General features: G+C 34.0%; 1 protein-coding gene, 1 non-coding gene and 2 pseudogenes across 2 annotated transcripts; 3 read left to right on the forward strand and 1 right to left on the reverse strand.

Annotated features, from left to right (window-relative positions):
- Positions 1–1,136: 1,136 nt before the first annotated feature.
- Positions 1,137–1,210, reverse strand: TRNAT-AGU (transfer RNA threonine (anticodon AGU)). The gene has a single exon. It is a non-coding gene; the product is annotated as a tRNA-Thr (tRNA).
- Positions 1,211–1,377: 167 nt separating this feature from the next.
- LOC114751393 (protein DEHYDRATION-INDUCED 19 homolog 3-like) lies at positions 1,378–4,245 on the forward strand (annotated as a pseudogene).
- Positions 4,246–6,531: 2,286 nt separating this feature from the next.
- Positions 6,532–10,709, forward strand: LOC114751394 (class-10 pathogenesis-related protein 1-like; annotated as a pseudogene).
- A 1,819-nt stretch (positions 10,710–12,528) lies between these two features.
- On the forward strand, positions 12,529–20,015 carry LOC114751395 (class-10 pathogenesis-related protein 1-like). The gene is made up of 3 exons (XM_028940070.1): positions 12,529–12,724; positions 12,847–13,108; positions 19,467–20,015. Exons 1-3 carry the CDS (start codon positions 12,544–12,546, stop codon positions 19,762–19,764), a joined length of 741 nt encoding a protein of 246 aa, XP_028795903.1. The 5' UTR covers positions 12,529–12,543; the 3' UTR covers positions 19,765–20,015.
- The last annotated feature ends 5,174 nt before the right edge of the window (positions 20,016–25,189 follow it).

Raw genomic sequence — 25,189 nt, forward strand, 5'->3', positions numbered from 1 at the left:
TTTGCTTCAATCTTCAACAAATCGAGGGATGCCGCCACCAGTCCACCACGAGAAGCTGCTGAGAGGCGAGAAGTCGAACTCGAACTCGAAGATGGCAAGACGCAGTACTGGAGCTCCAATGTCGAAGATGAAGATGCAGCAACCCAGCGTCACAGGCTCGCAGATGATTACTAATTCACTGGAGCTCCAATGTCGCAGATGAAGATGCAAAGTCACGGCCTCACTCCCTCGCAGACGAATCGATTACAGTTCACAGACAGACCGCTGGAGCTAGAAGCAAACTGGGCAGCTGGCTTGAAGTCGAATCGCAGAGGAGCTCAGACGCAGACACAGATCGAAGGCAGCGGAGACGTAGTGACGCTGAGAGAGTTGTTTAATGTTCACTGTTCAGTACTTCAGTCGAAACTCGAAAGAGTGGAAGTGCCGAACCGGAGTGGAACTGGAATAGAAGAAGCGATAATGAAAGCTTGTGAAATCGAATGAAAGGCAGCTGAAGGCTGAAGCTAGGTCTAAACTCTAAAGAATAAAATATGTTTTTAAAAAAATAAACTTAAATGGGCGGGTATGGGCAGCCCGAAGCCTTACCCATAGCCCGTCCCGTTTAATGGGCTACCCGCCCATTAAGTCAGCCCGTTTATTATCTTCTATTTGGGCTAATTGGGCGGGCTTTAATGGGTAAAAAATTATTGGGTTATGGGCGGGCTAGCGGGTTATGGGCTATTTGCTCACCCCTAATTCCATTGAATTGGATATAGTACATAATGTCTGGCAAATAAATTGTACTATTTTAAGCAGCGTAGCTTATTGATATTCTTATTTTACATTGATAACTGAAAGACACTTTAACATATCTTGTCACTTTTAATCTTAGAAAACAGATTTTTCATTTATTTAGTAGTGTGACATTTTAGAAAATGTATAATGACTTTTTTTGCAAAAAAAAGAAGAAAATGTATAAAGAAATTTTGCGGGGGAAAAATGAAGGCATACATTTTTTGTCCTCGAGAATGCGACAGCTTGAAGGAAGGGACCACGGGAAGTAATCGTGCGGCCAGGAAGGCGAGGTCCAATCCAAACCGTGCTCGGGAAAATTCCTGGAAAAATGAAAAAAGAAAAAGGTAGAAAAGGAAGCAGAATGCTCTCGTTGAGAGTCGAACTCAAGACCTCCCGCTTACTAAACGGGTGCTCTAACCAACTGAGCTACGAGAGCCGCTGATAGTGCTTCCCCTAAAGTATTAAAAAAGCCAGAATGTAGATTGAAGGGCATTTCGGAAACTAAATGAAAAAGAGGTGGGTATTTTAGAGAAAAAGGCGTTTCAACCCGCGTAACTGTTAAGTCGGTAAGGTCTGTCTCACTCTCATCTAGTCTTGTCTTGTTTCTTCCGCTTCTCTTTACTTCATCCTCCTCTCTCTCTCTCTCTGCGACTTTTAGCCCTTTCAACCACTTTCGATTCACGCCTCACTTCCTGCTCCAAACACCGAACTGCTACCCTCCTCCTCCTCCGACACCAGCATTTCCACCTTTCGCTTCTAGCATGGACTCCGATTCCTGGACTTCTGCTCGTTTCTCTACTTCTTCCCGCCGCTATCAATCTCGATCTGGTTTGTCTCTCCTCTCAAACTTCTTTTGGGGGTTTAATTGTGGGAAAGTTGATGGCGGCTTTGGTTATGTTTGTTACTGAATCATCGGAAGGGGATTCGTGTTTGTGTAGATCATCAGTACCTTGTTGGTATCGAGGATACGGATGGAGATGATGATTTCAGGGCGGAGTTTTTCCTGTCCTTTCTGCGGCGACGAGTACGACGTCCTTGGGCTTTGTTGCCACATTGATGAGGAACATCCTGTGGAAGCTAAGAGCGGGGTATGGATTTCGTTTCATTTCATCTAATTTCTGGTTTCTAGTTTTTCATTTAATTATTACTCGTATTTTTGTTCTCGTACGATAATTTTTCTTCGTTTTTTCCCCTTAGTTTTAATCTTAAATGGTAGTCATTTATGAGTAGGAAAGGAGAGGCATCGTTTATCAGACAAGTGTGTTTACTCGATGCAATTTCATTCGTCTTCATCCACTGGCGTCCTTCCCTCGACATGAACTTTTTTTTTTGACCTATAAACTTCAACACGTTAATTTTTTTGCTCTAGATTTGAACTAAACTGTATATGTATTGAGGAAATGAAATGTAAATTGCCGCGTAAACATACCTATGAGGTGCTAATGGTGTCGCAGTTGATTATTTTCTGCAAAGTATAATTTTTGTCTGTTACCGTCTATTGATGCTATGTTTTGACTGAACACTTGTTTTACAAGTTCTCCATGTTAAATTGATAAGGATGACTCGGCAGAGTCACAGGAGGGACCTAGAGACCTGGTCTACTGTTTTAAACAGGAGAATATGAGAAATTTTTTAGGTTTTGTTGCTTCTAGTACCGGAGCTTGCTTAAGTTTGGTTGCTTTTGAAAAGCCTCCCTTTTTTTCACTTATTGCAATTCCATCATTTGATGCCCCAGCCTAGGACTATGCTTTTATCATTATTAAGCTGTGTATCATGTTGAGTTTATATAGATTTTTTATCCTTGTTGTCTTTGGCAATGTAGTTTGTCTTCTAACATTGATGATTCTTTGTTATTTGCATTTTCAGATCTGTCCTGTTTGTAGTAAAAAGGTGGGAATGGATCTTGTTGGCCATATTACCATGCAACACCGGAATTTCTTGAAGATATCCTTTCATTTAGCATGTTAGCTTCCTATAATTTATCTTCATCGTTTGCTTTGTTGTCTATACTAGCCAATAGACACGTTCATGGAGTGTGCAATAGCTAGTTTAGTTTTATCTCTGTTCATCAAATCTATTGGGGGAAATGGAATACATTTCACGGTGGATAAATGTCTCATGCTACGTTATATAGTTTTAAGTAGGCATTAAAATATTGTATGCATATATGACGGTGAACACTATGAAACTTGAGTTAATTTTCAGAAAAATAAAAGCAGCACTGGTCTGCTTTTAATTGATAATTATGAATTAATGTGACGTGTTTGATCATGATCAGTAGCCTGTTATAGTGGTGATATTAACATTTTCACCATCTTGTGGTCGCTTATGCTTGTCTTCATCCACTTGAAAATCATGTAAGAAAAGAACTCTTCATCTTAGGTGAACCAGTTTTATATCTCTATGCTACCATAGAAATTCTCCCCTGCAATCTCGATACTTGGGTAGAAGTCTTGGATTGTTTGGTTCAGTTTTCATGATATGCTGGACTGGGGTTTTCACCTTTGTTCCTTAACCCAAAATTACGCTCACCACAAGAGGAGGTATAGGAGAGGAGGCTCTAGTTCAGCATTTTCGTTGCTGAGAAAAGGGGCTCTGCAGTCTCTTTTTGGAGGTTCTTCATATGTAGGCCCCTCCAGTGCTACGCCTGATCCTCTGCTGTCGTCGTTTATCCATAGCTCAGTTGTTGCTGATGAATCGCTGAGTTTAATGTCATGTCCTTCAGTTGAAGCTACCCCTGTAAAGGATAGCTCAAAGGATGATTTGTTGGAAAGGTAGGAATCATGCTATATCATTGACTTGATTAAGCTTCTCCCTGTGTTAAAAAATGGGCGGGAACTTGTATCCGCAGTAGTAGTTGATATGGAAGTCTCAGGATTGGATGAACGTGCCTTCGGCATATGGCAAGACTCATTTCAACTTTGTTTCGCTGAAGTTAAAGACGTGACCCGGTCAGTGTCTTCAGCGGTGAAGCTGACTAGTATTAGTCTTGGTTTCATGTCTGAAGACCTGTGTCGTCATATCATTCATTTCAACTTCCTATAACGCATATACGCACAATTATTTCTTTCTAATAATCTTTCAGAGCTCATCTATAACTGACTTTGAACTTTCTAACACAAAAGTGTTTGGTTACAGAAAACCCCAACAGTCGCAGTTGTCGGAGGAGGATAAAATTGAGAAGGCTCGGAGGTTTGAGTTCGTCCAAGGGTTATTGAGTTCCATCATTCTTGATGATTAACTTATGACAGTAATTGTTAGCTAGTAAGCTACTAGGAGCACCAGGCATAAGGACGAGGGAGGAGTTTATTCAGATCGTGATGAAGTAGGAGTTGCTAGAAGGGATATAAAGTCGTAGTTGAGATCGTTTTACGTATGTATGTATGCATCTGTAATGTATCTGTAACTATTTGCGCAATAATGCAAAGGAGGAAGAACTACTTTTATTTAAATCGTTGCTTGCTCTTTGAATTAAGTATTTAACGATCCAATATAAGTCATTTTGTTTTTTCTAATAATTGAGCTTTAATTCAATAGCTTAGAATGGCTTTAGAATTGAAAAGGCTTGGTAGGGTGGAAGTAGAATAAAATTCTATGCTTTTGAGATTGTACTTTGGGTTAAACCACTTAGGTTATACTCCTCCGGTCCTTATTATAAGACTCAATTTGACTTTTTATTTGATCCTAATTATAAGACCCTAATCCATTTTGTCTCTTATATTTATGTATTTTTTCCAAGATAATCCTTCTAGTTTTAGCCAATATACTTAATTAGCAAGGATATTTTAGGAATGACAACATTTATTTATTATAAATAATCAACTTAACTTACTTCCTTAATCTCCTCAAATAAGTCAATTGGGTCTTATAATTAGGACCGGAGGAGTATGTCTGTTTTGATGGAGTAAGTGCTTCTGGCTGAAGATATCCATGAGCTGTTTACCCTACCCATTCAAGAATGATAAGAGAAAGATGACTACTAAGAGAACTGAGTCCACTATTCTGAGAACAAACCGAAGAAACGAGTGGATCAGATCAAACAAGTAAAAAATTGACTGCCTTTATTCATCACCCTGTCCCATATAATTTCATTTATTTTTCTGGCCCCTTTTTGAGCGGACTCGTCCTCTCATTCTGGGGATGAAAAGGAGGGCTCTGAAGAGGACAGTTTGGGGCAATCAAATGGTAAGAGAAAAGATTCAATTTGATGAAGGAATAGAATGCCCTGATTGAGTATAAAGATGAAGATGTAGGACTGTAAGCCATGGATCTATTATGGCTGTCCCCACCGCCTTCGCCCTGGAGTCTTGTGGCGGGAGTTAAATTACGGAATGTGTCAACAACTACGCCCACTTGTTACTTATTCATATGCCTCAGCCCTCAGGAGCAATTTGGTATCAATAATTGATTGATGTGATATGTATCAACACACCAAATGTCCTACACCGGGCAAAACTCCTTTCGGTATGTTTTTTTTTTTTATTAACCATACAAAAATTTGATGTATCGTTTTTTTTTTTTTACCAGAATAATTTGATGTATCATTTGAAGTATATTATCATCTACTCATTATATTATTATGATTAGACTATATATATCTCCATCTTATTTACAATATAAGTCTCTTGAACTAATTCATTAGAATCAATAAATGATAGTTAACTCATTTTTTTTCAAATTGAAAAATTTTCCCCAACTTTATCAATATTCAATGAGATTGTAAATGAGGAAAAAAAAAAAGGGATTACATTTAAGCGTTAATTCTTTTCAAATGACTTGTATTTTGTAACAAGTCATTCTATTATATTGTGAAGCGATATCTATATATATGGACAAACAACACAACTCGAAAGGTGGCATCGGGCGGTGGCAGGAATGGCGTCACAATTATGATAAAGACGAGAGGCGGCTAAACGACGAAGAAAGGAGCACATCATGTGATGGTAGTTGCAAGACCGAGACTCCTGCGTAGCCCACCTTCTGCAGAACTCTCACTGTCTCACAAAACCCAAATCCGCCATCTCTGACTGCCCGCTTTACTTGAAAACCCAACCTCCTCCTCAATCACAAGTTGCAAAATATATTATCAGCATCTGTTGCTTTTTATTTATTTATAATTATACAGAATTTGGCGTTTATTAATATGGATTCATGCCGCGAAGGGATAGAGCTTTAAATTTATTAAACGAGGTGAAACTTACTATATATGGGTGTGTGTCTCTATATATACAGATATATTATTAACAACATAATGAATTTAAGACTATAGTAAGCTGAAATCTCATATCTTTTGTTCTGTACAAGTTTCTGTACCTCATCTCTTGGAAAAGGAAAAAAAAATAATGCAACTAATAAAAGTCTTCCGAAAAACCACGGTTAAGAAGGTGGCATATATTCCGTAGTTATTAATAATGCGGTGGCATTTATTAGTAAGATCCGACTCTGATCAGCCTGAGTTCTTGATGGTCCAATAAATGGTTCCATACGAATTTAACAATATGTGTTGTGAGACCAACACCCTCTTACGCAGCACACCTTCTAGATTAATTTGATAATCTCACAAAACCCAAATCCGCCATTTCTGACGAATTTCCCTTTTCGTCACCAAGTTGGAAAAAAGAAATCAAAGTATGCAATATGAAAACAAACCTGTCATCCTTAATTAACTAATGAAACTTCATCACCTAACTTCGGCTAGCCAGTCCCTATAAATATGTACCATGTCTTGTCTCATGAACCATATCACTCTACTAGCTAACCAAAATAGTCTAGCTTACCACCTCCTCCTCCATTGTCATCGTCTTCCTTCTCATTTTCTCATTCATAATGGGCGTCTTCACTTTCTCCGAAGAGAACATTTCCGCTGTTGCTCCAGCGACACTATACAAAGCTCTGGTCTTTGATGGCGACAACCTCATTCCCAAGGTTGTTGATGCCGTCCAGAGCGTTGAGATCCTCGAAGGCACTGGTGCCGCCGGAACTATCAAGAAGATTAACTACCTCGAAGGTTCCTTTTCTTTTTCTGTCTCAATGTCACTGAATAATTTAGCTTGAATCTGTTTAAGAACGTTTGGTTTTGGGAGATTTTAATGACGATGCGGTGTTATGTGTATGTACAGATGGACAATTGCACTACGCGAAGCACAAGGTGGAAGCCGTGGACAAGGACAACCTGGTGTACAACTACACCTTAGTGGAGAGTGACACTTTCCCTGAGACACTGGAGAAGATCGCCGTCGAGACCCAGTTGACGGCCGCCCCTAACGGCGGATCCGTCGTGAAGGTGACGGTCACCTACGTGACGAAGGGAGACGCCAAGCCCAGCGAAGAAGAGCTCAAGATTGGGAAGCAGAAGGGAGACGGACTCTTCAAGGCTGTTGAGGCTTACGTCTTGGCCAATCCCTCTTACAACTGAGTTATATATATTAAACAGGATTATATGATTATCCCTATCTACATCAAAGCCTTCGCCACTAATAAGAGCTTCCACTTAAGGAAGTTTGCAAGTTTTATTCAATTAATTAGGTTTCTTCTGATTTTCTTGTCTGTGTCTTTTGTAATGGCTGGAATTTGATATCCGTCGTCGCCTGTCGCCCTTTTTCTAATGAAGTATAATTGTTTTTAATTTTGAGTAAGAGCTAAGTGTCTCTCTAAAGTGTGGGATTTGTTTGGTTTGGCTGATTTCATGCATATATATAGGCTCTGGTTTGTCTTGGGAGATTTGATTAAATCAACAGGCATGGAAGACACCGGTCTTTTAAGTAATAATAGTAGTAGTAGTAATAATAATAACAATAAAATCCTAACATGCCATTAATGATTACACTAAAACATTAATTAATGACTTTGACACTTAACCTTGCCAAAAAAACCAAAATTATAAAATAAACACAAAACTTCGGATTCATTTTTGGATGATGATTTCGGCCAGGCAACCCTACTTTGAGCCCATTAAGACCCTTCCTCACTATGACTTCGCTAGAAGTATTAAATCATATATTTGGGTCTAAATAGACGCCTTTCGATGGTACAAATCCAGAAACTTATCACTCTCTCTTGGAACCTGGAAATTAGATTCACACATAGAGAGAAGAATCGGTTGCTGACTTTCTAGCTAAAGAAGGTTTATCTAAAACCTGTCCTTTAGATTCTTGCCCTCCCAAATTGCGTGTCTTAGTTGCTATTGAGTGTATGGAATTCAATCCCCTTGTTGATTAATGTCTAGTTGTTTCGGTTCTGCCCTCTTTAGTATAAAAATAAATAAATAAATATGCAATACGCATGACTCAATTTGCGTCTTTTATATGTGTTTTGGGGTACACTTTCAGTGCCGTTGGGAACCTCTCCTACCCTTCCCATCCTCCTCTTTTTATAGCCATAGGATCAATACTACTTTCGGTTTTTAATATAAGAACTAGTTTGACTTTTAATTTGATCTTAAATATAAGGTCTTAATCTACTTTGTCTTTTATATTTATTTATTTTTCAAAAGTAATTCTTATAGTAGTTGTACATGTTAAAAAGTTTCATCAAACAGTAATTTTAACTAATACACATGATTAACAAGGTATTCTAGAAAAGATAACACATTTATTATAAATAATTAACTTAAATAATTTTTTTAATCTCTTTAAATTAGTCAATTGGGTCTTATATTAAGAATTAGAGGTAGTATTTGAATGTTTAGGATTTAGTCTTTTATAAAAGCATCATCAAAATATTAAATTATAAGTTTAAAAAATAATTAATTAAATTTAAATGGCTAAATTTTGATATGAATAATATAATACTATAATAAAAAAATAAAAAAATATTTATATAAAATCAAATTTGAACCATTCAAATATTAAATCTAAGGAACCAGTTTTGGTGCTCATCATAATGATAGCACCATGATGAAAACTGGTTCTGAGAAGAAAACTTCCGAAACGGCAAAGATGATTGCATGTGGAATATGTCTGTTTTCTCTCACCAGGCTAAGGGGAAAAGGATTACTTTGAGCTCAATGAACAAGATATTACATAACTCTCACAAAACCCAAATCCGCCATCCCTGACTACCACTTTACTTGAAAACCCAATTGGGCATTATTGCTTCGAATTCATTTCGAATAGGGCTAGCTATAAATTAAACAATGTAAAACTCCTATAATGTGTGTGTATGGAGCTAGTTGATGAGCATTATAATACTCATAATAGTGATGAGTATTGAAACCACTTCCTATATTATATTCTGTCCCTTTTTTTAAAAATAAAATACGATTATGGAGTATGACATTTTTTTATAAAAAATATTTAGAAATCATTGCAAATTTTATTCGTTGATTTTTCATCTTACGCTTATTTAATTACTTATATTATTCATATTGTTGTATTTAATTTGCACACATTCTTATGAAAAGGTTCCATATAAATGAGAGTATTATCTCCAATTAATTTTAAACAACACTTAAAACAACATAATTTGATCCTGTTATGAAAGAAAAAACGGAGCAACGAGGAAGTCTGTCTATGTGAAATTGTGAATAAAACCCTGGCAAAAAAAAAAAAAACAAAAGAGAAATTGTGAATAAAACATGTTAGAAGATTTTGCAGAAGTAATCCCAAAAAAAAAAAAACAAGAAAAAAGTAAGAGTTTGCAGAAGGCGGAATCATATTCCGTGGGCATTAATAATGCTGTCGCATTTATTAGTAAGGTCTGAACAGCCATAGTTGTTGATGGCTGAATAAATGATTCCATACGAATTTAAAGGGTGAAGAATTTGGTTGTGAATTGCGAGACCAATACCTTCTAGATTACTACGCCATAAAATTCCGCCATTTCTGACAAATTAATTAAATCTCCCTCCTCGTTAACAAGATCAGAAAACAATTGAAAGTGCATCCACGAAATGAAACCCAGCAACCCCAATTAATGAACAAAACCTCATCACCGAGCCACCGGTTAGCTAGCTCAAGTCCCTATAAATATGCGCCGTGTCTTGTCTCATGAACCATATCACTCTACTAGCTAAGCAAAACCAATATATAGTTGCCACACCTCCGATCCTCCATTGTCATCTGATCTCATTTTCTCAACATTCAAAGATATTCATAATAATGGGCGTTTTCACTTTCTCCGAAGAGAATATCTCTGCTGTTGCCCCTGCCACACTCTACAAGGCTCTGGTCTTTGATGGCGACAACCTCGTCCCTAAGGTCGTTGATGCCGTCCAGAGCATTGAGATCCTCCAAGGAACTGGTGCCGCTGGAACCATCAGAAGGATCAACTACCTCGAAGGTCCCATTTCTTTTTCTGTTTCTATGTCACTGAATAATAGCTTGAATCTGTTTAAGAATGTTTGGGTTTCAGGGATTATTTTAACGAGAAATGTGGTATTATATGCACGCACAGATGGAAAATTGCACTACGCGAAGCACAAGGTGGAGGCAGTAGACAAGGACAACTTTGTATACAACTACGCCTTGGTGGAGAGCGACATATTCCCTGAGACTTTGGAGAAGATCGCCGTCGAGACCAAGTTGGCGGCCGCCCCTAACGGCGGATCCGTCGTGAAGGTGACCGTCAACTACGTGACGAAAGGAGACGCCAAGCCCAGCGAAGAGGAGCTGAAGATTGGGAAGCAGAAGGGAGATGGACTCTTCAAGGCCGTTGAGGCTTACGTCTTGGCCAATCCCTCCTACAACTGAATTATATGTAGCATTAAATAAGAGCAATATGGTTATCCCTATATATCAAAGCCTTCGTCACTAATAAGAGCTTCCATTTAAGGAAGTTTATGAGTTTATTAATTATCTTCAATGATATTATTATTCATTAGGTTTCGTCTGATTACTCCTTGTGTTTTGTGTCTTTTGTAATGGCTTGGAAATTGATATATGTCCTCTGTCGTCCTTTTTCTTGTGAAATATATAGATGTTTTTAATTTTGAGAAAGATTTTTTGTTTTCTGGGTTTGGCTGATTTCATGCGCGCATACACACATATATATGTATATAGGTTCTGGTGTATCTTGGGAGATCCAATTAAGTCCATATGTACGCTTCTACTACATAACAACAAAAATAGATCTAAATACCTAATGACTTAAACATTACTGCACTACAATTTCAATTTAAATCAAATCTAAATGTTGCATTTACAATTTTTAAATGCTACCTTTTGTAAAGTAGAAGTTGTTGAAGTGTTCAAATAATGTCCACAATTCATTCGATTATCTGGTGTCCACTTTAGTCACAAATTTTATTTAAGCAAAAAATTCTTTAACTTTATATAAAGTTTTATTTTGGTCCTTTAATTTTATAATTAAAGTGCCTTTTTAATACTTTAATATTATTAGTTTCACTGAAAAAATGTCGATGTTACAATTTTAAATATTAACAAAATATTCAAAGACATTAACATATTACTTTTAAAATTAAGGAACTAAATTAAAATTTGACATAAAATTAGAGGACAAATTGTGCACTTTTTATCTTCCGTTTCATTATCACACTATTAAATCTGTTGCATTAAAGTCTCTCTCTCTCTCTCTATATGTGTGTTGGACATTGGCTCAAGTCTGTCCTTCATGCGCGCTGGACTACCTGATCTAAGAAAAGAGAGTCTCTCTTATAAAGAAAACCAATTACAAAGAGGTAATAATTGATTGATTAGGAAATATTTGATCAAGCATTAAAGTCTTGATTAATTGAAAAAAAAATCAATTAGACAGTGATTGTTGATCGAAGAATCGAAATATTATCCCGTAATAAATGAGGAAGATTGTGTTTTCTGAAATAAGGGTCATCTTGATCATTTAGAGGTGTCTCAACTCATTTCTCTTCACCTTAACTTTTAAGCTTTTTGATTATCTTTTCTCCTTTATCTAATACATCTGCTATACCATTCTTATCAAGACTCAAGTAGTTGAGATATTGCGTGAGCAATCCGCATTACGACCCAAAACCAACCTGCTATGTTTCTCTCTCCTCTCTCTAATTATTTTATCTATTTCCTTCTATATATGTGTATATAAACACACATGGAAAGGGGAGGCATATGCGTACATGATACAGTTATAATTAGCTAGAGTTTAGTGGAACTTGAAAGTTTTTGTTAGTTTCAATGAATATTATACAACCTCCCATTTTAAATATAAGATCCACTTATTATACTATAAAGTGGAGGTAGTTATAATATTAAAAAATGGATTTTACATATATTTCGGACGGGAGGTAATATATACGAGTATTAAAATTTGGGTGAGTGTGATGCATTCAATGTCTTAAAATATTTCCTGAATTCAATTACGGACCTCTAACTGAGTCCTACTTTATCTTTACACTAATAACACGCCACAGGGATTTGGAGAATGCACGGTTATATTAATTATGAAAAATTACCGACGTTCAGCAAAACTCGGAAATGTCGCATTCTATAGGAATTTATGCAAAAATACGTAGACATTCAGCAAAGCAAATCTGATCGACTGACGTAAGACTTCAGACAAGTTAGACGCCTTCTAGATTGCATAACACCCAGTTCACAATGTTTGACCACTTTAAGTCAAACACTCTGGTCAAAGTTGAAACACAATTACAGAATTAAAGTACACACACGCACAGTGACCCAACAACCTCAAGCAATGAACAATTGCACCACCAAACCTCAGCTTGTTGGTGCCTATATAAGCGTACCGCATGTCCACGAACCAATATCCATAACTGCTAGCTAAGCATTATCTTCCATTGTCTTCTCAATATTCTTCTTCTAAACACACATAATCATAATGGGAGTTTTCACCTTCTCTGAAGAGAGCATTTCCGCTGTTGCTCCTGCCACACTCTACAAGGCTCTGGTCTTTGATGGCGACAACCTCATCCCTAAGGTTGTCGACGCCATCCAGAGCGTCGAAATCCTCGAAGGAACTGGTGCCGCTGGAACCACCAAGAAGATCAACTACCTCGAAGGTCCTATTTCTTTTTCTGTTTCTATATCACTGGAGTCTGAACAGTTAGTTTGAATCTGTTTATTTAAGAATGTTTGGGTTTGAGATATTTAATGAGAAATGTGGTATTATGTGTACGTACAGATGGACACTTGCACTACGCGAAGCACAAGGTGGACGCAGTAGACAAGGACAACTTTGTATACAACTACACCTTAGTGGAGAGCGACACTTTCCCTGAGACTTTGGAGAAGATCGCCGTCGAGACGAAGTTGGCGGCCGCCCCTAACGGAGGATCCGTCGTGAAGGTGACCGTCAACTACGTGACGAAGGGAGACGCCAAGCCCAGCGAAGAAGAGCTGAAGATTGGGAAGCAGAAGGGAGACGGACTCTTCAAGGCCGTTGAGGCTTACGTCCTGGCCAATCCCTCTTACAAGTGAATTCTCAAACATTAAAATAAGTATTTTAGATAATAAAATTGAGGTCCCCATAACCCCAAACCTTAATTAATAAGTACTCCCATGTGGTGCGAGTGATGTAAGTCCCGATATGGGGGTCCCCCTCTGTCAAATTTTTTTTTTTTGAATGAAAACTGGATTCAAAAGACCCTCTGTCAATTTATATACGGGTTATTAATTAGCTTGTTGGTTAAGATTAAGGTTTTTTCTTTTTTATTATTATCTGATCTTTTGGGCTGTCATTTGCGCGTGTTTCTTCCAAATTCTTAAGGAATCAGACAATGTTTTGGAATTTTCTGATGCTGTCATTATGAGGAGAGCTGATATTTAGTAAAATGTGGCTTTTATTATACTTTCTTGACTTTGCTTTTATATAAGTTTTTACGTGTCAAGTTGTGATCTGGCTCATTATTCTTCACCTGTTCTTTTTCTCCCCAACAACCCAATTGAAGCCTAAATTTCTGCATCCCAGAAAGTGACATAAAGTTAAACATTTTAACCAAGAAGGTCGGTCAATGTGTTTGCCCCCATTCCTTTTTTTTTTTTTTTTTGAACATTGATAATACAAAGCCTGGCTATAAATATATTTTTTAGATGATAACAGGCTAACAGCAAATGACAGTAATTAAATTTTTAGACGTAATATAAAGATCTCTAATTTTTTTAAAACTAAATTACAAATAAAATGAATTTATTAACCGTCGTTACTAAAATTCATTATCCTGATTCGTACTATTACATTTATCCATTGTATACAGAATTTCATAAATTTCGACCTAACATCTATATAGAGTAAAATATGGGAAGAATTATAATAAGGTCACAAGTAAAGAAAACAATTGAAAAACAAGTTACAGAGATTGTCATTCTTACTATAGGACTTGTCATTATAGGCTGTTGAGGTTGTTATTAGGACTTTTTTATAATTATTTATCTTTTGTGAGACTTGATTGTAATTCTCTCTAAAATATATCATGGAAACTTCCAAATGGAGGGCTAATATAAAATCTCGAGAGCCTGCCACTTCATTGTAAGGAGATATGGAAAAGAAAAATATCTTTATTGTTACCTATACTACCTTTTTTTTTTTTGAAAAAATGTATTACTCCTTTCCATCTTTTTTATAAGATCCTGTCATAACTATCTTTATTTGGGGTCCATTAATACTTTTGACCTGATAATATAAAAAAATAAATAATATATTAAAAAAATAAGTTGTCATCTCATTAAAAAAAAAATTTCGGTGCCAACTTAAATGTTACTTAAAGGAAAGATGACAAATAAATACTTGCTGAATTTTAAAATGATAAATAAATGATTTTGACCTGTCAAAATTATTACAAAAATAATCAGCATAATCTATTTATCTTTTTAATAGGTATTTTTTTGTTATTTTTCCTTACTTAAATCTAAACCAATTAATTGTGATGGATTTTAATTTTTTTAAAAAAATTATATCTAAAATTTATCTTGATTTAAATTTTAATATCAATCAAACACATCTTAAAAAATTAAAGTTGGTAAAAAGAGTTGTCATACATTATAAACATCCAAACAAGAACTTGCAGACACATGGACAAGATCACATGGAACAAGTTGAAGAGTGGGATGGGTGTGGACTGTGGACATGTGAAAAAGAAAGGCTTAGGCAGTTAGCTCAGGCCGAAAAAGAAGGGCTTAGCCGCTTAGGTAGGTATTTAGGCTTTGTTTGGTTCCACGGAAGGAAGGAGAGAGGAAGAAAAATCATGGTTTTGTTTGGGTTGGAAGGGAGGGGAAGAGAAGAGAGATTTCTTATTTGGTTCATAAGAAGAGAAGATGGGAGGTAATTATAAATTGATAAATATATTCTTATCTCTATATTTAGACTGATTTATTTTTTATTACAATATTTATATCAAAATTATTATTTCTTAATTTATCAATTTAAAAAAAAATTTCCTCACTTACATGTGATAAAAAATGATAAAACTAAAAAAATTAGAAAATATGATAAAAATTTTAATATTCTATCTCATTAATTTTATAAATATATGTATTAATATATATGATATGTATATATTATATAATTATAACATGCACGTTATGATATGTATGTATATATGCATGTTATATGAGATTATAATACATACACGCTATGATATATAATTATAATACACACATGTTATGATATGTATATATTAATATGTATGATGTGTATATATTATATAATTATAATATTATATTATCATTATCAAACATTATTAGTAGTTAAAAAGAGAAATAAGTGAAAAAATACTTTTAATAAGATAGATAAACTTGGAATATTAAAAAGTTGGTATGGGTAGTTTGGTCAATATTAGACATAATATTTTTCTCTCCTTCAAAAAACTCCAAATTTAGAAGAAACATGGGGAGAGGAGGAGAGCACTAAAAAACAAATTTTTTCCCTCTTCTCCTATCTATTTTTTTTCCAACCAAACACACTCATTCCCTCCCCTCACCTCAACAACCTTCTGACCAAACAGAGCCTTAGGTGGTAATCTTGACGGTGGGATCCACTGCCCTTTAATTTCTATTTTATATTACGATCGCATCGTCTTCGGTTTTGAACAAGTCCACACGTATTTTTTTTCCCTCACCATGAATTTTATCATATCGAATTATCGATAAAGAGTGTGCCTCGCTTTCAGTTTGATTTTAAAGTATGAAAATTCATCAACCACGATGTCCTCCTATTTTTAATTAAAAAGATGTTTAGGCGAATATCACATTATAGTTTTAAAAGTAATTTTATAGTATACGAAGTAAATATATGGAGATGTTTGTTTCAATTTGCAAAAAAAACTTTTTAAAAACACTTTCTTTATTATTCAAATACATCCTAAGTCTTAATTATTAAACTGATTTTGATTTTAAATATAAGACTTATTTTTTTATATTTATTAATTTTTTTAAATTATTCCTATTGATATTCTCTGATTATAATCAAGTAGAAGATGAATAAGAGTATTAAGAAAGATGATTATGATATTTAAAAAAATATGTCATATTTCTTAAAATTAATTAACTTATTTAACTTTCTTAATTTAATCAAATTAGTTAAATAAATCTTATATTAATTAAATACTAGAGGAGTATATATCATAAACAAGAATAAATCAATTAATTAGCTGATTATGTGCATTATTTTACATCAACAGCCTTGCTTTTTCTTTTTTTTTAAGATCAACAGCCTTGCTTTTGAAGAAAGGAAAAAACATAAAAAGCAGACTGAAGTCAAATGAAATGATGTTATACTTGAAGGGTAATTAAACCAACTATTTCGAATAATATGTTAAGGCTGCAGATTACGAGCTACTTTTTTAGTCTTTAATATAAAATCTTATTTGATTTTTATGTTGGTTCTAAATATAAAATCTCGATCCACTTTATCTTTTATATTTATGTATTTTTTTCTAAGATAGTCCTTCTAATAATAGTAGTTTTAGTCAATATAATTTATTAGTAAGGATAGTTTAAGAAAGACAGCACCTATTTATTACAAATAACTAACTTAATTTATTTTCTTAATCTCCTCAAATTAGTCAATTGGGTTTTATAATTAGGACCGAAAATAATATCATTTAGTACATAAAATTGTCTTGATTATGTTTTTCAGCTATGAAATCTTGAGATGGGATTGGAATCGGATGACATAATATAATGCTCCCTCCCACCCTTAATATAATAACTAGTTAAAAAAGTTAGATTTAGTTTTAAATATAATATTTCATCCCATTTTATCTTATATTTATACATTTATCATATTCTTCTAAATTAATATACTTAATTTATAGATGATATATAATTAATATAATATTATATAGGAATATTTTAAAAAGATCAATATTTATTATAATAAACTAATTTATTTAATTCTTTTTAATCTACACAAACTCGATGCTTAAATTACTGGGAACGAGCCAGCCCATGTGCTATTGGCTGATTCACACACACACATAGTGCTTATATATGAATTATTATTTAAATTATATTGGCGAGGGTTCAGTATCAGACAAAAATGTCACATAATTTCACGTGTCACGTTCACTTTATCTTTTTGCATCAAAGTCGGGCAAAGGACAGAATAAAATGCATGCTCAGTTTACAATGAGGGTGGCTATGAATATTAAATGGAAAAGAATTTGGCACCAATAAAATATTGTGCACTTTGGAAATACGAGATGATATTAAATTTTAACAACAATGAATGGCTTAATGCTATCAAAGTCTTTCGTGAATTAAGTTTTTTTTCCTTTACAATTTGAAATTATAATAATATACCTAATATATTAATATAAAATTAGTGCATCCCGACAAAAGCACCTAAACAACTTTACTGAAAGGAAATAAAAAGTAAGAAAAGGAAAGCAAAGACTAATTAACGCAAGTGACGGATGTGGAAATGAAATGTGGCGTGGTGGAAGTCAAGATTTACATTTTGAATATATTAAGAAAAGGGACAAAAATATAAAACTAGAAAAAATAAGAATAAAAATTGATCTTTTATATTTTAATAACAAAAAAATAGAAAAATGGATTAAAAAAGTTAAAGAGGCATGCTGCTCACATTTTTTTCCCCTCTTGGAAGTGGAATCCTTGGTGCCTTTACTTTAGCAATTGGGCACATATTTTTTTTTCCTCTAAAAATCGCTTCAAAAATAAAAAATAGTTATAAAAAAAGTATTTTATAAAATTAATTATTTATACAAGAGAGTCTAGGTACTTCCTCTAGAAGATGTATTGCTTTTTCAAACCCGCCTTCTTTGACTAATTCATCAGTTTTCTTTGAAATCAGGGCCATTCGCGTCTTCCTTTAACGCCATCAAATATTTAAAGACCAGGGAGAGCAGGACACCGAAATTCTTTTTTTTTTTTAATAACCATCTAATACTCACTACAGATCTCCATTTAAGTATTATTGAGCATAATTATAAATCGAATTCTCCTAAAATATTTTTTCCATGTAAAATTCCCTTTTACTTAATACTCCCTTTTGATTCCATTTGATTACAGGGCATAGAAAAAATATTTTTCTTCATATAAGTTATCTTATTGAATTTATTATATAAAGGTATAATTTTATCTCTAATTTATTGTTCTTACTTAGTTAGGCTTCTTTATTAACTATATATATTAGATAGAAATGAAATCAAAAATTTATTTTTTAAATAAAATATGTTGGAAGTGCTTTATAAATATAATATGAGGAATATATAAATACTAATCATTGTTCCAATTACTCCTCTGTCCATTTTTATAAGGAACTTTGAACTCCGTTGCGTTAATAAAAAAAGTTATTAAAGATAATAAATGGATAGAAATTAAAAGTTCTTTTCCAAAATATGAGAGAGAGTACAAGAAAGAGAATAATAAAATTATTATAATAAAAAAATTATGAAAAAGAAAGAATGTGTGATGAAAAGAGATGATAGTTTGGGAAATAAAATAATAAATAGAACATTTAGATAAGTAATTAATGAGAATAAAATATAAAATTTATTATAAAACTTTAAAACAACTTATAATATTGTTTATATTTAGAAATAAAAAAGAAATGATAGTTATTGCTTACAAAGGAATACTTGATAATATATTTAAAGCACTCCAATTACTTAGCTACACTTGACTTGAGCTGACGAAGCACACCGATGAGCAAGTGTGGCTATAAATAGAAGTTTCCACTCTGCCAAAAAACCACACCTATCCATCCGCTTCTCCTATACTTCCTTCTTCATTTTCATTTATATAGTCTTCATCTTCTTCTTCGTCTTCAAGTTCATCAGAATCATGGGAGTTTTCTCATACGAGCACGAGCACACCTCCACTTTACCTCCCCCTAAGCTTTTCAAAGCTTTCACTAAAGATTCCGATGAGCTCATCCCTAAGGCCGTCGAGCCCATCCAGAGCGTCGAAAACGTCGAGGGAACCGGAGGCCCCGGCACCGTCAAGAAGCTCACCATCCTTGAAGGTAATATTATAGATTAATTCCACTCTCAACTTCTTCTGGTCATCACCAAACTTAGATCAGTACTATATATCCAGACTTAATTATCATTGTCTTCGATATTCATTGGATCAATAAGATTTTAACGATCACTTATTCAGAAGATTTCCAAAATCAAAAACTTGACGAATAAAACATTCCACCATGCCGGCCGGAGCTCCCTCTGTGAGACCTAATAATATTCAAATTTAAATCAGTCGATGACATCAGAAGAAACAAAAATCTTAGATCGAATCGAAAGAGGTTGAAGTGAAGTTGATGATGGATGGATATATATGTGCAGGAGGGAAGACCCATCATGTGTTGCACAAAGTAGAAGCAGTGGACGAAGCTAGCTTTGTATACAATTACAGTATAGTGGAAGCGAGCGATTTGCCGGAGACGGTGGAGAAGATCTCGGTGGAGACGAAGCTGGTGGAGGGTCCGAATGGAGGAGCCGTCGCAAAGATCAGTGTGAAGTACTTCACCAAAGGCGATGCTCAGCCGAGCGAAGAGGAACTCAAGACCGGCAAAGCCAAGGGCGATGCTCTCTTCAAGGCCATCGAAGCTTACCTCCTGGCTCACCCTGAATACAGTTAAATTAAGTTAATCACTTAATTATGCCTTTGATCTGGCTCTTAATTAAGGTTTTGTGTGGTGCTGCTTTGCGTCGGTTGGTTTGTGTTCTGCGATCAAGGCTATGTGACATGGCCTTTGTAATTTGATGAAAAGCTTGAGTTTGTCTCCGTGTTTGGTATTGATAATAAGGTTGCATCTAAAATCTATATATATATATATATATATATATATATATTTGAGGAATATATATTTCAGGATTGGATGTTTCTCAATCGTGTTTAGCCGATTCACTTACACTATTACTTGCTCATTTTGTTTGAGGAAAAGACGAACGAAGTTTCACCAGGAATTAATACATATATTTTTCGGTTCTAAATATAAGACTTTTCTTGTAGTGTAAATTTACACTATAAAAAGAGTCTTATATTTAGGACCGGAAAAGTATATATATATTTTTATGTAATGAGAGAGGATTTATGCATTCTTTGACCAATTATATGTAGATGTATAAATGTGTTAACTTTGAAAATAAACTCATGGAAATGACAATATTTTGAATATTTAGAGCAAAGAATGTGAAATATAAATATTTATATAGTTGAGAACATGATACTGTATGCTAGCTAGAGTAATATTGTTCGCTACAGTTATGTTCAATAATGTTTGTTTGTACTGCACTTTTATCCCCCAAAAAAATGTACAAGGGAATATTACCGGAATCAATGGGATTACCAACTCAAAAAGTGACATTTAGAAAAGTCATGTAAATGGTTTAATTAGTTAACCCACCTAGATATAAACAACTCGCGGTGGGTCAATTACTTAATTCAGTACTCCTTTTAAAGTTAATCTTGTATCTGCAGTTACCAACCACTTGTGCAAGTGGGTCTGCACCTAATAATTAACACAAATTTTAGGTGTCGCCATACGCACCCCATATAATTAAGTTCATTGATTAACCCCCCCGGGGGAAATTGAAATGCATTAATGTGAATTAGTGCATAACTACAAATTAAATTATAAATTTGCATTTTGCTCAAAACTAAAACGATATTAGAAGACTTTAAGATATTTAATTTACTATGTGAAGATAAAATGTACTCCTCCGGTCCTTAATATAAGACCCATTTAACTAATTTGATTAGATCAAGGAAGTTAGGTAAGTTAGTTAATTATAAGAAATGTGACACATTTTTCCTAAAATACTATAATTATCTTTCTTAATACTTCTCTCCCTCTTCTACTTGATTATGGTTGAGGGAATATCTATAGGGGTAATTTAGAGAAAATTAATAAATATGAGAAATGAGTCTTATATGTAGGATCAAAACCAACTCAAGAATTAGATCTTATATTAAGGACTGAAAAAGTAATTTTGTTAACGTTAGAAGACTCCTCCATTTGGGCCTTGAAATGGCTTGAATCCGAATCATTAGTAAGCATCGGATACTTGATGTAATTGTCAATTTGTCACCGGAAAAAATTTTTTTCGCAATAATTAATAACTAATGTGAATTATGCAATAAATAATTGGCAACTGAGAGCAAGGCCGGCATGAAAATTAATATACAAGACAGCTTTGTCAGGTGGAAAGCAAACAGAGCTTGTAGGTGAAGTCAAGCTTACTCATAAGATACGTATTTTATCATATTCACACAAATACATGACCCTATCTTCAAAACCGATATTTCGGCCATTTATAAAGCTTCAACCTCATAACTTTTCCTACACTCTTTATATTACTTGGGATCACATTCTTAACAAATTAAACAAACTAATAATATGAAATTGCTGCATGATATTTAGTGTAATAGAAGTCACCCCATTTCAGCTTCATTATATTTGCTTTTATGAAGTCATGATAATATAACACTACCTCCGATTCTATATATATATATATATATATATATATATATATATATAAGATCTATTTTAAATTACATTATAAATTATATTTTATATTTAGAACCGAACAGTAGATATGGTTGATAGTTTCAAACAAGAATTTCAACGGACTATTTAATGTGATGAAGAAATTCCAACCCACTCTTTTGAATTTTGGACACCTTATTCTAATACTTTGAAGAAACGACAAGAACTCACGTCAGTCAAGCGCCCCGTAACCGCATATTTAATTGGGGGGACCAAATTTGACGTATTGCTATAAACACATTGAAAGTGATCATCAAGTTCTTAAAATACTCCCTTCCATTATATTTATTTAATACAAGACCTGATTAGAAAGTTAATATTGATCTTATATGAAAAACTTATCTTATCTATTTATCTTTTTTTTCAAATTAACTCTATTAATACTTCCCAACAATAATCAAGTAGGAGAGAGAGGAAGAAAATTAAAAAAGATGTTTAAAGTGTTTTAAAAAAAATATATCATATTAACTAATTTAACTAACATTCTTAATCTAATCAAATTAGTTAATTAGATCTTACATTAAGGATCGAAGAAGTATATAATTTTTTTTGATAATCAACTGGATCTATTTATAAGATATACTTAAAGGATATATATATATATATATAATTTTGATTAATTTTGTAATAGTTATCATTATTAATTACATGTTATATCATTGTATTAATTCATTATTATTCACTCAATCTGTTTGCATAAATAAGAGGATTTTTGGAAAATAAAATATTTTCACACATTTATTGTAACCTTTTCATTTATGTAATTCGATTTTTTTGTATTTTGTGTATAAGACTGGATGGGATATTGTAGAGGGCCGCTTGACAAATTAATTTACTAAAGTCTTCAAATCTCGTGAAGTTAGGCTTCGAACTTTCTCGATAGTAAACAAAATAACTTATTAAACAAAACTTAGGTAAGTTGCACTTTTTTTTATTATTTAGTATATATTTTCAAACATAACTTTAAAAACTAAGAAATAAAATTCGATGAGAATGATATTTTTGTCCCTAGTGTTTTTAGCAGATAATATATTTGTTTAAAAATATTATATTTATTCTAAGAAATAGTGTTATTTTCTGGGAACTAAAAAATTGAAACAAACAGTTGGCTATAAGCTTTTTGGTCCAATAAGTATACTTCCAAGAAAGTTTAGTGAAACAAAAGTAGGTAAATTACTAAATTAATTTTATGAGACACAACAAGTATCCCCTCAAGAATATAAATCTCCCTTGAGATTCCAAACCACGAATTTAATGATGGGTTGAATGGTGTGACTTGTTTAATAAACGTATATTCTTTTTTTTTTTGTTGCCTACCCAGTTCACCGGAGTTTTGCTTCGATTACATCTGAATCCGACTCACATCGCGCACCTAGCTGTGATGGGTGAGTCTCACAACAGGGATTTCTGTATACACTGAAGCTCGAACTCGAGACTCGCTTAAGCGATACCAAGTTGCTTACTATTTAGACCAACCCCCGTTGGTAATAAATGTATATTCTTTATTTACTTAAAACATTGAAAGTAATATTATGGGCCAAACTTGTATTTGTTCGCAGTTCAAATCACGCTAGTCTGATTCGGTCAGCATGTGGGCCGATATCGAATTTTCAAAAAAATGCTTCATGGGAAGTCTAAGCTAACAATCCATGATTAGTCCAAGAATTTTTTTTTCCCAGATGCTACCTCCAATCCTAATTATAAGATCTTATTCTACAAATAAGATAAGATCTTATAATTAGGATCGAAGGTAGTATTTTAAAGATATCCCATATTTAATTAGAAAAAATATTACTCCTTTTGAGCCTAGCGTGTGAGGCCATCATTGTGATAATTTACCATTGGAGGGGTTTTTTTTTTTTTTGGGTAATGGATGGTTAATTATATAATTAGTGTGATTGGATGCCAAGTCATTTTGGTCCTCAAATGCCCAAATATATATTTGGCCCAATCCACCTAAGTTTTTCATTCAATGTATGATTCTGCCTAAACCTCACGATTCTCCATTTAGGGTAGAGGCATTGTCTAAATCCGACAAGCAAAAAGACAATTTGTCATTAATTAGTCTAAGCTTTATAAATTGGCACTGAAATATAATCACCATGTGACATATTTCCTAAAAATATTATATGGAATTTAAAGAATGAATTGTACTATTTAATAATTTGTGAATAATATGACTAATTATAAATAAGATTTTAAAGAATGATGCTTCTTATTCAATAAAAATAATGATTGGAAGAAAACTAGTCTCAAAATATTAAATAAAATGTGAATTGGAGAATCTCTCAGTTGGGTCCCCTAGACAAGCATATATACAAATGAACCAAATAACAAACAAGAGTTTCATCCCCTTTTGATATAAACATCATTAATGATTCCTGGAGAGTGGATATCCTTCAACTCAAGGTCAAAAAAAAAAAAAACAGAGAGATATCCTTCAACCAAAAAAGCTACTTTGATCCTTTTGACTTCACTGTGGTCGGTTTTGGATCATACCCTAACTCTTAAATATCCCACCATCATAAAACGGTCATCCTTCTTTAAAGCAAAATTCTCAGAATTATAGAAACTCATCAATCCAAGCTTGAGAAAATGAATTCCAGGGACCAATCAAGCAATACCAGTTCTCTCTCTCTTCAAAAAAGAGATTCTTTTTTAGTCCCCACTTCTTTTTTTGGCCTTTAACACATTCCCTTACCATGTACAAATAGATGCTACGCACTGATTCTTCAGCCATAGACATATTTCTTATTTCCTGCAATTCCACAGCTTCACAACAATTCTTATCTAACTCTCCTTGTTCATCATCAAATGCAGAGGCCTCAAATCACGGAGATACAGCTCCGAATGGACTGTAATGGCTGTGTGCAGAAGATAAAGAAAGCACTCAGTGGCATTAATGGTAAGCATATGTAACATCATTTATCTTTCTAAATCATTCTGTAATCTAGCCATGACTTAACTAACTATATGATACAAACTTTACCTTCAAATAGGTATATATGATCTATATATCGACTTCCCTCAGCAGAAAATAACAGTTATCGGATGGGCGGATCAAGAAAAGATTGCCAAGGCTATCAAGAAGACAAGGAAGACTGCCACCATTTGTTCTCCTGCTGAGCCAGAAGAATCTCCATATCAACCCTCCAGAACCTGGACCTGCACCTGATGGATATATGCACCGGCTCCTGATTCAGCCCAGCAACCGCCGCCGGCAGAAGTTACACCAGATGAAATACCGCCACAAGAAGAACCGCCAGAAGATACATCACCACCTGAGGCAACCATACCAACGGACAACAAGGTAAGCCAAAGTCAGAGAACATCCCAGGAGCAAAAGATGTAGGGAAGGTTCATGCGATACACCAATATCCGCCATACTATGGCAACAGATTCGATTCTGGTCACAACTACGTTGGATGCTGGAATAGATACCATAATAGCACATATATTCACAGGAGCCATCATCTTCAATGTACCTGCCACACACAGCCACTGTAACGCGTAT

The sequence above is a fragment of the Neltuma alba genome, unplaced genomic scaffold, assembly GCF_004799145.2.
Source record: "Neltuma alba isolate B1F8T4 unplaced genomic scaffold, ASM479914v2 tig00006898_pilon, whole genome shotgun sequence".
Lineage (NCBI taxonomy): Eukaryota > Viridiplantae > Streptophyta > Magnoliopsida > Fabales > Fabaceae > Neltuma > Neltuma alba.

What these genes read in the sequence shown, in the direction of transcription:
- LOC114751395 (XM_028940070.1), top strand. Translation starts at nt 12,544, where the DNA reads ATGGGAGTTTTCACCTTCTCTGAAGAGAGCATTTCCGCTGTTGCTCCT. An exon ending in GAAGATCAACTACCTCGAAG is followed by an intron (nt 12,725 to 12,846) that starts GTCCTATTTCTT and finishes GTGTACGTACAG; the next exon opens with ATGGACACTTGCACTACGCG. An exon ending in GGACTCTTCAAGGCCGTTGA is followed by an intron (nt 13,109 to 19,466) that starts GGCTTACGTCCT and finishes ATATATATGTGC; the next exon opens with AGGAGGGAAGACCCATCATG.